This window comes from Centroberyx affinis, unplaced genomic scaffold, assembly GCF_046629955.1.
Source record: "Centroberyx affinis isolate AG114_WGS23_722 - 3 ecotype Tasmania unplaced genomic scaffold, CSIRO-AGI_Caff_v1 ptg002987l_1, whole genome shotgun sequence".
NCBI lineage: Eukaryota > Metazoa > Chordata > Actinopteri > Beryciformes > Berycidae > Centroberyx > Centroberyx affinis.
The window spans coordinates 428617-442500 of record NW_027281093.1 but is presented as its reverse complement, the minus strand read 5'-3'; the positions used below and the strand labels follow the sequence as shown (position 1 = coordinate 442500).

The 13884-nt window shown below is 42.7% G+C and overlaps 2 protein-coding genes across 2 annotated transcripts in view; one reads left to right on the top strand and one right to left on the bottom strand.

Annotated features, from left to right (window-relative positions):
* The window catches only part of dok1b (docking protein 1b), a 15487-nt gene extending 14644 nt beyond the window's left edge, over positions 1–843 (top strand). Inside the window, exon 5 of the mRNA XM_071537185.1 lies at positions 1–843. This exon is cut by the window's left edge and continues 1833 nt beyond it. The gene's annotated coding sequence lies outside the window, so the exon portion shown is untranslated.
* Positions 844–9094: 8251 nt separating this feature from the next.
* Positions 9095–13884, bottom strand: part of m1ap (meiosis 1 associated protein) — a 41724-nt gene continuing 36934 nt past the window's right edge. The window contains exons 9-11 of the mRNA XM_071537167.1: positions 13613–13728; positions 12678–12756; positions 9095–9328 (exon numbers count right to left, since the gene is read on the bottom strand). Of these exons, the coding sequence (XP_071393268.1) occupies positions 9095–9328; positions 12678–12756; positions 13613–13728 (429 nt within the window). The remainder of the gene's footprint in view (positions 9329–12677; positions 12757–13612; positions 13729–13884) is intronic.

The window sequence follows — 13884 nt, the reverse complement described above, 5'->3', positions numbered from 1 at the left end:
GAGAGAGAGAGAGAGAGAGAGAGAGTTTGTATGGTCAAACCCATAATTGGTGTACCAAGCCACAGTGTGGTTGGAGCCAGCCACTTCACTTGAACACACACACACACACCAACACAGAAACTCTATGGATTTGCCAAAAGGAGCTTGGCCCGCTGGCTTTGCTTTAACAAGCTCAGAGACTGGGCTTGGCTCCTCTTTTAGAAAATGTCTGCCATGCTTATGATGTGACTGGGCACTTAACTGGATCTTAAACCGGGATTTGTTTGCACTGCTGCTTTTCTGCAGTCTGTCTCGGCAGTATGGACTCCTCTACGGCAGCAGTGGGACAATGTGATGGCAAAAGACAATCACTTTGTACTCTAAATGAAAACATAGACGGGTTGGAGTGTCTTTGAACTCTCAGGCTATGGACAGTCACTGTAAAGAGCCAAAAAGGAGTTGGATCTAAACACCTTTGGACCAAACAGACATTTTCCGTGTTTACTGGACTGCTCAACGCTCTTGATCCTGAACTTTTCTCACCTTAGGATCCATGGAAATATATTACTGCTACTCTTTCGGGGGGAAGCATCATAAAGCGGGACCACGACCCTGTTTGGGTGCTGAATACGGCTTCCGAGGATTCAGCTGCTTTCCAGACAGAACGTGGGCCCAGAGGCAATCTCCTGCACATCGTGGAACTGTTTTATAAGAGGATCTTATTTGAATGCTTTATGGCGTTGTGTACAGAATCACTTCAACTAAACATGAAACTAATCAGTCCCCTGCAGTGTGTCGGGATGTGTGTCAGAAGCAGCTGTGCTGTGTGTAAATATAACAGTAATATTAATAAAAGCGGCTTGAATGGACACTGCTGCGGTGTTTCTGGTCCATCATTTGAATCGGCGGTAGAAGTCGCTTCCCCTCACGCTCGGTGTGTGTGTGTGTGTGTGTGTGTGTGCGTCCCGCCCGCCCCGGCCCAGCCCGCCCGCCCGCCCGCCCTAGGCCGGCTCGATCCGTCACGATGTGCATCAGGTTTAAAAGACTTTCTGTTCTGCAGCGAGTGTGACAGTGAAGCAGCCTGACCTCATCATCCACTTCCCTCCCTCCGCCACACTCTGTTTTGGTTGTTGTTTCAGTCGGTTTCCAACCACTTCATCACGCCGTTGAAGTTGACCCCCCGACACAAACAAAGGCCTTCTTTCTTTCTTTCCTTCTCTCTCTTTCTCTCTTTTCTAGTTCTGTTGTTTGGTTGCTGTGGGTGACGCTTGATGGCGGCCCGCTTTGTGCCCGACGCGCTGCGCATTTTAACCGCCGCCCGAAGAAAGGGGAGATAAGTGGAGGGACAGGGATAAAGACGGAGCAAAAAAGAGAAAGGAAAAAAAAAAAGGAAGCGAGGAGATAAAAACAGGCTAATTGACGTGTCGGGGAACGCTGGATATAAAAAGAGCAAGAATTAAGGAGATAGAAAGAAATGGGGAACATGTGGGCGAGGGCGGAGAATGACGAAAGACAGAAGAAAGGGACTTAAAGAAGGAAGTGGGGAGGGGGGGGGGAGACAGGTCAGTTGAGATGTGGATGAATGCTGGCCAGAGAAAGAGAGAGAGGGAGAGAGAGAGATGAAAAAGAGGCTGACATGATGAATGCTGGCTGGATGAACCTGTCTGTGTCTGGTTGGCTCATGCAGCAGGTACACTCTGTTCCCTCCGCTGCTGTTTTTCCCCTCTCTCTCTCTCTCTCTCTCTCTCTCTTTCTCTCTCTCTCTCTCTATTCATCCCTCTCTTTCTCTTTCTCTCTCCTCATTCCTCCCCTTTCTCTCAGCGCAAATCAAAGCGCTTAATGGGCTCGGTTCAAAGTAGCTGCAGACAGGAATAAATGACAGAAGGTCTCAGATGGCTCGGTCTATACAGTGAGAATTGGAACTTAAATAAGGGGACGAAGTGCTGGTTGTTCTCAACTTCACAACTTTTTTCTGCATTAGTTATGCATTTTGTTCCCCCATTTAAAAAAAACTGGCCTGTTTTTTTCTGTCTGTGTTGAAGCTTTGTTAGCCTTAGGTCAAGGAAAACACTTTCTATATTTAAATTGTTCCTGAAAAGTTCACATCATATAAGAACAGGAACATCAGGAACAACAGTAATGGAGTAGCCTACATGCAGTGGAATTACAGTGACTGTATTACAAAAAATTTAATTTATTCATCATTCATCCTTCATCATCAGATAACAGATACTGGAAAAAATACGTGATTACTCACTGGATTACTGAGAAAGATGTTTGAAAGGAAAGACATGTTTCAGTTTGAAGAAGGTAATCTGGAATCTGTACCGGATTTCATTTTGAAAGTAAATTTCCTAAGTCTGCTGTCTATCCCCTCCACACACACACCACACACACACACACACACACACGCCCCTCGCTCAGTGTGCAGATTGGAGCGACAGAGCGGCATGTGGAAGAGAGGGGAAAGAAAAACAGAAAGAAGAAAGACAGACGACAAACTCCTGTCTTTCTCATTAAACTGTGGGTGAACTCATTGGAAAAAAGAAGTGCAGTGGGGAAAGGTCACACACACACACACACACACACACACACGGTACACAGTACATGGCACTGTATTCGGGCAATAATATGTCTTCAGTATTTACTTTCTGATATGGTTCAATACTTCCTCATTGGAATATCCAAAACATGCTGTTTACACAGTCAGTGTGTGTGTGTGTGTGTGTGTGTGTGGTTGAGAAGAAGTTCTTAGAGGAGAAACTGAAACTTCTTTTTTGATTGCTTAATCCTGGACAGTTATTCTGTTTGATCTCAAGCACCTCCACTGTTTAAACTGTCTAAATTAGTCTATGTGGAATATGAATGTGAAGAATTAAAGGTATGAAAAGCTACTTCAATTCAAGCAGTTTTCCATAGTAGTTCAACCATTTGATTAAGACTAAGATTTATTGGTCACTTTACACATTCTTTGATACACGTACGAACACAGTTTTAACTATTCAAACACACTGTTAGCAACCACATGGCTGTGTCAGTGTCCACTGGTCGGTTTGAGCGAGTTGATTGGGTTACAGCTGAGGTGACATATGCTGCCACTGATTGGCTGCTGATGGATGATGTTGCTCAGAAGTTCAGCTGCAGCGGAGAAATGAGGAAATGTGATTTGTTGATGGCTTCCAATCAAATTCCTGGATTCACTCTCCGTTATAATAATGAAACCTACAAGATCAAACTTCCTCAAATTTCCCATGTTTGTACAAAATCAAATGACAAGCCGTGTCCGTGCAGCAGCAGCCTGCAGGAGAACGCACCATGTGATCTGCAGTGAACCTCCAGTGTGAAACAGGAAGCTCTTTCATGCTTCTTATCATCTCCTCTTCTGCCTTCCTTCCCTTTTCGCTCCTCATCTGCTTCGACCTTTCACGCATCTGCTGAACACCTCAACCCACTGGCAGCTTGATGAGTGTGTGTGTGTGTGTGTGTGAATGACAGACAGCTAGTGAGCGTGTGGTCGTTTAACATTCCTGCAGTGTGTGTGTGTGTGTGTGTGTGTGTGTGTGTGTGAGTAGAGGTACAGCCGGGCCCGATGCTGTGATGTTTGCTGAGCTTATATCAGGGTGGGACTGTGTGCTTGTCTTCCTCTATGAATGGCCGCTGGATGAATGGATGAATATCCCCCTATATGCGTTCCTGTGTGAACACGTGTGTGTGTGTGTGTGCTGAAGGTCGGCTGAAAGCGTCACACCGTCTTCGCTTGACAAAAAGAGAGAGAGTTTGTTTCTTCAGTCAGTAATTTCCTCACAATTATGCAATAGTGTGTGTGTGTGTGTGTGTGTGTGTGACATCTAAAGCCAGACAGCTCTGTGGCCAGACAGTTTTATCAACAGGTTTATATCGAGGTCTCTGTCTGTCGCCCTATGTTGCAGACGTCACACACACAGACACACACACACACACACACATCCTCCACTATTATCCTGTCAATCACACTCTTCCTCTCCTCTGTTCTACTTTGTCTTGTCTCATTCCTTGATTTTTCCATCTCCCACTGTCTAAGTCAAGGTCTCTCTCTCTCTCTCTCTCTCTCTCTCTCTCTGGATAACGGAGGCTGGAATGTCCTTACATGGCAGAAAATGAATCTTCAGCATTTTACATTATGGCAAAAGATTAAAAGACTTTATTTTATTGGGCCAATGCATCTGTGAGGTTAAAATGTGCCAAGACATCCGGACACAGTAAAGTAAAATCAAACCTGAGAAACAGCGGAAACCTCATTTTAACAAACCATCTCATCTGTTAATGTCATTATCTTCCCATTGACGCCATAAACCGTCATAACAACAATTTGCTGCTAAAAGTATAACAATGTTAACGTAATCAATTTCCTGTCAGTACAGCTTATCACCGAGGCATCTTTCACACCATCACTTTTCTGCAGCTTTCTTTTCTGCATCAGATTTAATAACCAGATTTGTGATTGGCTTATTAACTTGTGTTGTGTATTGAACTCTTATTACATCATCAGTTCAGTTATTACGGCTTTCAAAACTGAAAAACTTGTAATGTATGAAATTGAATAATGTAGTAATTATTACAGTAACAGAAAAAAAAAAGTTATTGCATTAATGGAATGTAACTTTTACTACAATAATGGGAAATTTATTAGGTTAACATGATTATTGCATGATCAGCTGCAAATTGTTATTACATAATTGACCAGATTTCCTTTTCGATATTCCATTTTTTCCAGATATCAATTTCTTGACTGGATTTGAAAAATTTCATTGGTCCAATATGACTGTCAGCTATTTCTCTGTAGTTCATTCTTCTTCACAACAACAAATATCACAAAATGTGAAATGACAACAGGCGTACTTCAACTTAAAACATGTCACACCTTTCCAACAAACTGATTTTCAGTGCAGAGCTTATTTCTTGTGACGTTTCCTCAGCTGGCACCTGCAGCTCCGAATATAGAAACACCCCCGCGGTTTGAGACTCACTTCCTCATTCTGCTTTTAACCCTGCGCTACTTGAAGTGTGACGCGGGACGTTTCTCCACTCAACATCTGACGAAGTTTCATTTGCCTTATTCACACCTGAAACTGCCCCTGGCTTCCTCTCTCTCTCTGTCTGCAGACCACCGGCAGGCTAAATTTAGCTGTGCGTAGGCAGCCTGTGGGGTCATGCTGGGTCATGTGTGTCTGTGAGGGAGTTTCATTCACTCTCTCTCTCTCTCTCTCCTCTCAGTACTATCTGCAGGAAAGCGTGACGAGGATGCCCATGAGGAACCACGCCGGAGCGAGCGCATGCTTAAAGGTGAAAGGTGACGCCAAAACCAACTGCTGCAAAATGTCAGAAATGCCTGTATTCCAATGGGGAAACCCAGCCAGTTTATCCTCAATTCTGAAAACAGACTTTCTGGATCTGGAGATACACAGGTTTTCCATTTCATGATTCCATACTTTTTTTTCCCCAGAACTTAATATCTTGACCAGGTTTGCTGATTTATGCCGGTATTCCACTGATACTAACTGGGGAATATGACTTTCATCTGGGCAAATCATGTCACTTTATAGCTGAGGAAAGCCTGGAAATTAATAAATTCTTCTTCTCCATCCTTTTCCAGACCTGTGTAGGAACCTGATTGGACTGTGGGAATTCTATCAGTTCGGCTCCTCTAGCCTTCTGACTACACTTCCTCCTCACAAAAGCTGCACTTCCTCTTTCTCTTCTGACACGGTGCAAGTGTGTGTGTGTGTGTGTGTGCGTGAGAGAGAGGGTTGAATAGTTTGTCTTACTCCACAACTTCTCTGAGTGCATGTACCTGCATTGATGTGTAGTTCATGCATGGATGATCTGACTGTCTGCTCTCTAGTGCAGTGTGTTTCTGCTCCGTCTGTCTGCGTGTGCATTAGAGTCATAAGTCGTCATTATGGCCAATAAGGACAATCACAGGAAAAAGACAGTGTATTAGAATGTGAGGGAGAGAGAGGGAGAGAGAGAGAGAGAGAGAGAGAGAGAGAGAGAGCTGTTGCTGTTCTGCAGAGTGAAGTAGGAAATGGAACATTCATAATAAACCAGGAAGTCGCAGCACTAACATTATCCTGACTCAGATATCGATGCTGCTCATGAAGAAATAGAAGGTATTGAACTTTTAGGCAGCCCACACAAGAGCTTGTTTTTCTGAGCCCTGAAAGGAAAAGATTAAATCTCTACACCTGCAGAAATGTCATGCAAAATAATTTCAGAATTTTCCCTTGAGAAGTGGCTTTTTGTTTCAAGCTGCAGTTCCCTCTCACTGCCATTTGAAATCCTTAAATCCTAACACCACACTTGTGCTTTAAAACTGTTTATTTACCTACAGTTCAATAATAAATAAGAAAATAATAAATAACAAATTCAGGTCAAGGTGAACATCAATAAAGATAAAGATGTAAGGTTACAATATCAGGTTATCTTTGCTTGCAGTATCATAAAATGTGAACAGGAACTGGGTCTAAAAAACAGCTGAAATTTCACTTCCCTGAGAATAAGTAGAAGCAGTAGAAACATATTTACATCAATACACTTCAGTATCCATTACAATGCAGACAATGAGTTAGATTAAAAAGCAACAAACACAACAGGAACCCTGAAGAAGAATATGACTGGGACAACACTATGGGGGTGGAAGGAGGGTGGGGGAATGAACTTAATAAGAAATGAATGGCTGTTAAAAGCTGAAACTTGAAAAATCACTCTGAATAACTTTGCAAACATGAATAACCACACCTTTGTTAATGGTAAGTCACGTCCCATCAATCTCTTCCAGTTGTGACATTTAAAGCGGAGCGTGGCTGATAGCTTTCAGTGTTCGCAGCCGGTCGGACGGAGGAACTTTGGCTCCGACCCTTTGACCTTTCCGGGAATAGAGAGACCGCTGTTGTTGTATATGAACAAATAAAAGACAATCCGCGCACATTCACTCCTTTTTGAGGATTGGAAAGGAGCTGTGGTTCGCACTTTCGGCCTACTGAAGGAGAGAGAAAGGGAAGGAGAGAGAGAGTGAGAGAGAGAGAGAGAGAGAGAGAGAGAGAGAGAAGTGGGTAAAATGTCAGTTTGGTGGACCAGCTGAACCCTCTTTGGAGACAAAAGGATCGTTGTGGTTGTAATTCGTGCATGCGGAAGTCCTGGGACATCACAACGTCATGAAGTCTTGCCAGTGGCTGGTCTCTAATGTTATAAGGTTCAACAAGGGGGTGGAATGGCGGGAGGCTGATTAAACCGCCTGTATGTGTGTGTGTGTGTGTGTGTGAATGACAACGCTCCTTGACTAGGAATAAATTAATCTGTGACAATGAGAGTGTGTAACTGACAGCTTTCTGCGTATGAGCATGAATCAATGTGTAAATGTGTGTGTGTGTCTGTGTGTGTGTGTGTGTGTGAGTCAAGCCCTACGTCGTGCATAATTCAACCGCTGATGTCATTGCGTGAACTCGAACCGACCCCCATCCGCATCTCAAACACATCACACACACACACACACACACACACACACACACACACACACACACACACACACACACACACACACACACACACACAGTCGACTTTCAATTCAAACAACTCTGGAAGTGGATTTTCTTCAAACCATTCAACCTTTGGTATGACAATGCTGTCATATCCATCATTTTACTCTCTATCTCTCTCTCTCACACACACACACACACACACACACACACACACACACACACACACACACTCCAGCAGCACCACCACCACCCCATCTCTTCTCTCTGCTCTCCCTCCATCCATCCATCCATCCCCCCCCCACCCTGCGTTTCAACCCCCAGAGAGAGAGCGTGCTGTGGGGGTGGAGGAGAGGAGAGAGGCCCCTCTGTCTGGTTCTCTATTCTAACAGTGAGGCTTTCACCGCTGTGTTCGGACCAGGGGTTAAAGGGGGCATAGCGTGTGTGTGTGTGTGTGTCTAAAAATCAATCTATACTATAGCACGTTGCGGTACAACTCAGAATGTCTAAGTGTTTCCGCCAATTAGTAGAGTGTGTGTGTGACTTTGTTACTGTATGTTAACCTATTTTCTTGGCCAATTCCTGGGAATCTCAGTGCTGTGTGTGTGTGTGTGTGTGCTGTAATGAGCAGACAATGCTTTTACACATCAGTCTCCCTTTAATCTCCCTTTGATCTTCCTTCCCTTTCACACACAAGACAAACTACCTATTGTTTTTATTTAATCCTTATTACCTTCCTTTCCTTCCCTCGTTTTTACATTCTGTCCGTCTCCTATTGTCTCGCTGTTTCCCCTCTTTTCATCTCATCCTCCATCTTTTCTCTAGAATTTTATTGTTTACTGTGTGTGTGTGTGTGGTTTTGAAGTGCTGCTGCCTCAGCAATCTGCAGATGGCAGCGAGGGGAACTTTCCTTTCTCTCTCCCTCTCACATGCACACACACACACACACACACACACACACACACACACACACACACACACACACACACACAGGGGCTTGTTAAACTGAGATCTAACTAATAATGTGCAGCGAGAACACTTTTAAATAGAGGTGATTAAAATATCAAAAGAAGCTATAACCACCCACACTGTAGCACAGAACAAGTATGGTGTGTGTAGTTTTGTGTTTATGTGTGTGTGTACTTGTGTGTATTTGGTTGTTTATGCGCTTGCTCCTGTGTGAAATAGTGTTTGTCTTTCCCTCCTCTACAAAGTCTTTAAAGGCTTTTTACGACTTGCTTGATTACTCACAAAATTTTACAATGGAGACCCATTAGACAAACGTACGTGTGTGTGTGTGTGTGTGTGTGTGTGTGTGTGTGTGTTTGTGCTGACTAAGCTACTTTGATCCCTTTCTACTGTAGCTCACTGGACAAGGCCTTTGAAGTGACAGGTTGGCCCCATACAACATACTGTGGGTTCACACACACTTTTGATCATACAATTAGTGTGTGTGTGTTTGTGTGTGTGTTCCATAACTTACAAATGTACCACAGTGCCTGCCTCCCTCTCTCTCTCTCTTTCTCTCTCTCTTTTTCTCTCTCTCTCTCTGCCTCAACTCTTCTCTGCTCTCACTTTCCACTACTCTCCCTCCAATTCTCTCACAATATCATCATCGCCTCATCATCATCATCATCGTCCTCGAGGGGGGGTGTAGGGGCTGGGGCCCGGCGGTTGCTGCTGCCGCTGCTGAGGAGGGTGAGGGCCGGACGGGACGCCTTGGAGGGAGGAGGGCCCATGGAGGAAGAGGAGAAGGAGGAAGAGGAAGAGGAAGAGGGAAGCGGAGCCACGGTGGCTCTGACCTTGCTGTTAGTTCCCAGTTGCCGACTTTGGTTCTGTGGCTGAGCGAGGAGAGAGAGAGGGGGGGGAGAGAGAGAGAGAGAGAGAGAGAGAGAGAGATTTTAAGTGTTTTTAAGTTCTTTTTAATGCTAGACTAATTTAAAAAAAACAAAATGAAGAACAAAAATCTGGTTAAATGAGCTTATTTCTGATTGAACATAAATAAAAATTCTGAAACTATAAATGGGCATCATAAGAAAAAGAAGAACAGGAAATGAACTGTCAAGGAACATTAAGTCCCTTGTTCCATATTGTGCTACTAACCCTGTTCTGTATTTATCTAAAAGTGGACATGCAGTGCAAAGAAACCTGTCATTGCATGGTGAAAAAATGTGTCCTCTGATAACTGAGTTTAAAGCATTTTAATACTCTTTAAGGCCTAAAATTAGATAATTTATGACTTTTTTCAGACGTTTTAAATATGTGCGCATACTCTGAAATGAGAGAGAGAGTGAGAGAAGTCTGTGCTTTTAGTTCTTAGAGTTTATTCCTGTGAGAGAAAAGAAAAGAAAGAGTAAGATAAAAAGAGAGGAAGAGGAGGAGGAGGGCTCTGCTGTCCAAACTGGCGACCTTGGTTCTTGCATTGTTGGCCGAGAGGGAAGTGGAGAAAGAGAGTGATGAAGAGAGAGAGTGAGAGAGAGAGAGAGAGAGAGAGAGAGGGGGGAAGAAAGAAACAAAGAGTCAAATGTGAGTTATAAAGTCATCCTGAGGGGTTAAGTTGCATTAGAAAGAAAGACAGATAGTTTCATAGAACAAAGCAAAATGAATGCGGAGGGGACGGACGTCGGCTCGGTGTTTCGTCCCTGCGGTGAACTATTTGCATGTCAGCCAGCCTTATCAACGCTGATGAGTCACACTGCCAACAGCCAGAAAACCTCAGGACACAGTAGGTGTTAATGTAATGAACTAACCCGGCTGAACATATGACATATGAAAGCTTCATTCCATAAGGATCTGTAAAAACTGGTACCTACTTTAACAAAACGATGGCTGGCATGAAATTCAGCAGTTGTTATTATTAAAGTTAGGAGACATTTTAAGACCTTTGCTTACAAAATAGCTACACTTTTAAGTAAAAAATCATCTACTGACTGACGAATTTCCAATATCATGTAACATATTAAATGCAAAAAAGCTTCTAAAATGACTATATAATCTTTATACATATAACGTTTAGAAAAGTCTGTAATATTAGTCTTTTTGGCTCACAATGTTTCTAAAAGTACCTTCTGCACGTCAGCTAATTTGATCAGTGTTTATGACTCACCCTGCTCACTATAAAAAACTCACAGTGAGCGCAAAGTGACTCAGTTCTGGCCTCACAATACTATCTGTTCTCTTTAAAGACAAATTAATTGTACGACTCTGTGAGTTCACTGAATCTCCCCCTGTACAAACACACGCTGACTGAAATGAATCAAACGAGCTCCGACCACAAAAGTGTTTCCCCTAGAAGTCTTTTGAGGTTTTGACAGTTGGTAGTAATTTTAGTTTTGCGTCCATGCACATCCCGGTTTTACTCCCAGTTTTGATAGTGGTGCAGCCTGCAGCAATAAAACTGTTCTCATCTGGATTTATTAGGATGAAAACAATAAATCTAAACACAGCCTCGTGCTTCTTTGTTCCCTAGGTGTGGAAACTGGGCCAACTGAGCCATAATGTTCCTTTAATTTCACATTTTCACACGTAGCTCTATGATGGTAGCGCTCTTGCTATGGCGTTCCACTGCTGACTGAATACAGAAGTAACACTCAACTTTCAGTGACTTTATGACCCCATTCAAAGCTCTCAGCTCCATCGAAAAAAGGGGAATATTTAAAAGGTGATGTCTGATTACCAGTCGAAATGAAGGTTCAGGTGTACAGCAGGGCCATGAGGGAGAGGGAGAGGACACAGTCACAGAAATCAATTGAAACTCATATATTTTTTTCCTGATAAACCATTTTTGCTTGCTTGAGCTGTGTAAAAAAATGTAATTGTTGGTGGCATGGCTCTAGAGAAGAGGCCGTCTTGGCTCTTAGGTCATTCTTTGTTTCCATGAAAACCCTCTGTCCGTCTCTCTGACCTGAATCAGACACCAACAGTTGGATTTGCTGAATCACTTTGCTAAAACTAATTAAACATATTATATAAAAGGCAAGTTTGTGCGTGTGTGTGAATGTGTATGCAGGCGTGACACTGTACTGTATGTGTTTCTGTGCAGTACATACTGCCACCTAGTGAGTGAAAACAAAAAGAGCAGACATTTTTTGCATGGTGAGAATGAAGTTAGCATTGGGAAAGCATGCTCTCTAGTTTACCTCAAAACACCCTCCTGCCTTCTACCGTCTACACTGCTCTTTACTCGCGTTATCTTCATCATGCTCATTTATATGAGTCGTACAACATGATCTTTATACTGTCGTAAAGCTTTTCCAGGTCAGTCATGTGGTTGAGATATGCAGCATAGGTCTAGGTCATATGAATCTATTTATTACATTTGTTATTTAGTTTGAGTCTAAATGTCTGGATTTTCTGGAAAAACAGCTTAACTAAAGAACATTTAATTGGTGTGCTTATAAAAAACAGTAAAAATAGTTTTACATTGAACTGCTATAGAGTCCAGCATTTTCACTTTTACTCCGTGTAAGCAGGCTAGCATTTGTCCTAGGAGAATGACAGAAGCAAGGGTGTAGTCATGATAACACATACAGGCAGGAAATACTGCAAGAAAAGCAGGACAGAGGGAATCTCCAGAAAAGGGGAATCAGGGTGATTGCAGGTTTCTGGAAGTTAATTGTAAGACTTTTTAAGCCCTTTGTTATTTCTATTTGAATAAGGTTTAAGACCAGTTTCACGCCAAAATAAGCCTGAAGAAAAAAACCCAATAGCAATATCAGAGTGATAAACAGTGATACTGATTACTCACTAGCAAAATAGTGCGCTGACAAAAAGCAACATTCTTAAGATCATTCAGTCTGGGAATACTTTCAAACTGTATTTAGGCTCAAAAGCAGCACTGAACGGTATTGAAGACGTTTCAAGAAAGTGAATTGACATTAGATTTTAAGAACTGTCAAAGACCTGTAGACACCCTGGGGATACTGTGTGCAAAACAAACACAAAGAGACAAAAAAAAATCAGGAAAAATCACATTCCTGAAGAGGCTGAGTGTGAGGAGCAATGATGATGAGAAAGTGTGGCAAAAGAATGTGAGAAGCAGCAAAAGGAAATGATGGAATAAAAGATGGAAGGGGAGGAAAAGGAGATAGACATGAAAGTTTCAAATGAATGAGTGATGTGGACGAAAAGGAACATTATTGATGACTGAGAGGCAGCAGTCAGACTGTTCTGTGTTGTGTTTACCTGTCGAGGCGGTCTGCTGTGTGCGGCTTTAGGGCCCTCTAGTGGCTGAGCCTGGGCTCTGTGGGCCGCCTGCTGGAGCCTGCAATCACAGCCACCACCACCATCATCATCATCATCATCATCATCATCATCATCATCATCCTCATCATCCTCATTGTCTTCATCATTACCATCATTACGTCTATTATATTTAATATTGGCATCCTCATCATCATGAGGATATTACCAATATTCACCACCATCATCGTCTTCATCATTACCACCCTTATCACTCTTAAGTTTATCATCCTCATCCTCTGCTGCATCATCATCATCATTAATATCATTCCGTTACATCATTATCATCCTCTGTAACATCTTCACATCATCATCATCCTCTGTGACATCATCATCACATCATCATCATCCTCTGTTATGTCAACATCACATCATCATCATCTGTTACATCATCACTTCATCATCTTTCTCTGTAACATCATCATCACAACATCATCATCATCATCATCATCCTCTGTTACATCATCATCATCCTCTGTTACATCATCACCACATCATCATCATCATCATCATCATCATCATCATCGATTACATTATCATCACTTGGGGTACACAGATCGGCTATCAATCATTATTGTCCAATAAACGTTCTACATAGGTCATTGGTGATTGAATATTTCAAGTGCTGTACTGTAATCTTACTGTTTATGCTTGCTGTGCAATTTTACATGATGTGCTGCTGTTGGTAGAAAATCTGGGTAAAATGCATCATTTCATTGGTGATCGATGGATCACGGTGTTAAAATCATCACCATCATCAGTCTCCATTCTCAGTATCATTATCACTTTCATCATCACCGTATTCACTCACCTAGACAGAGAGACAGGTAGACTGACAGACAGGCAGACAGACACACAGACACCCGACACACTCCTACCTGTACGGGTATCGTGGCTGTGAGAGCAGCCCTCTGCTCCTGAGGTGCTGGTAGAGGCTGCTGCTCAGAGACAGAGGGTTGAACACAAAGTCCTCATCCAGCTGGACTAGACAAGCCTGAGAGAGAGAGACAGAAACCAAATAACCATCCCAATATCATTTGAATGTATGTATAAACGGCTTTTTATTGGGACAGTCCAAACCCTTATATTCCAGCACTGGGTCCCACACTTCAGAGAACTACCTTCTTTCACCTAAGCACTTTTTAAAATG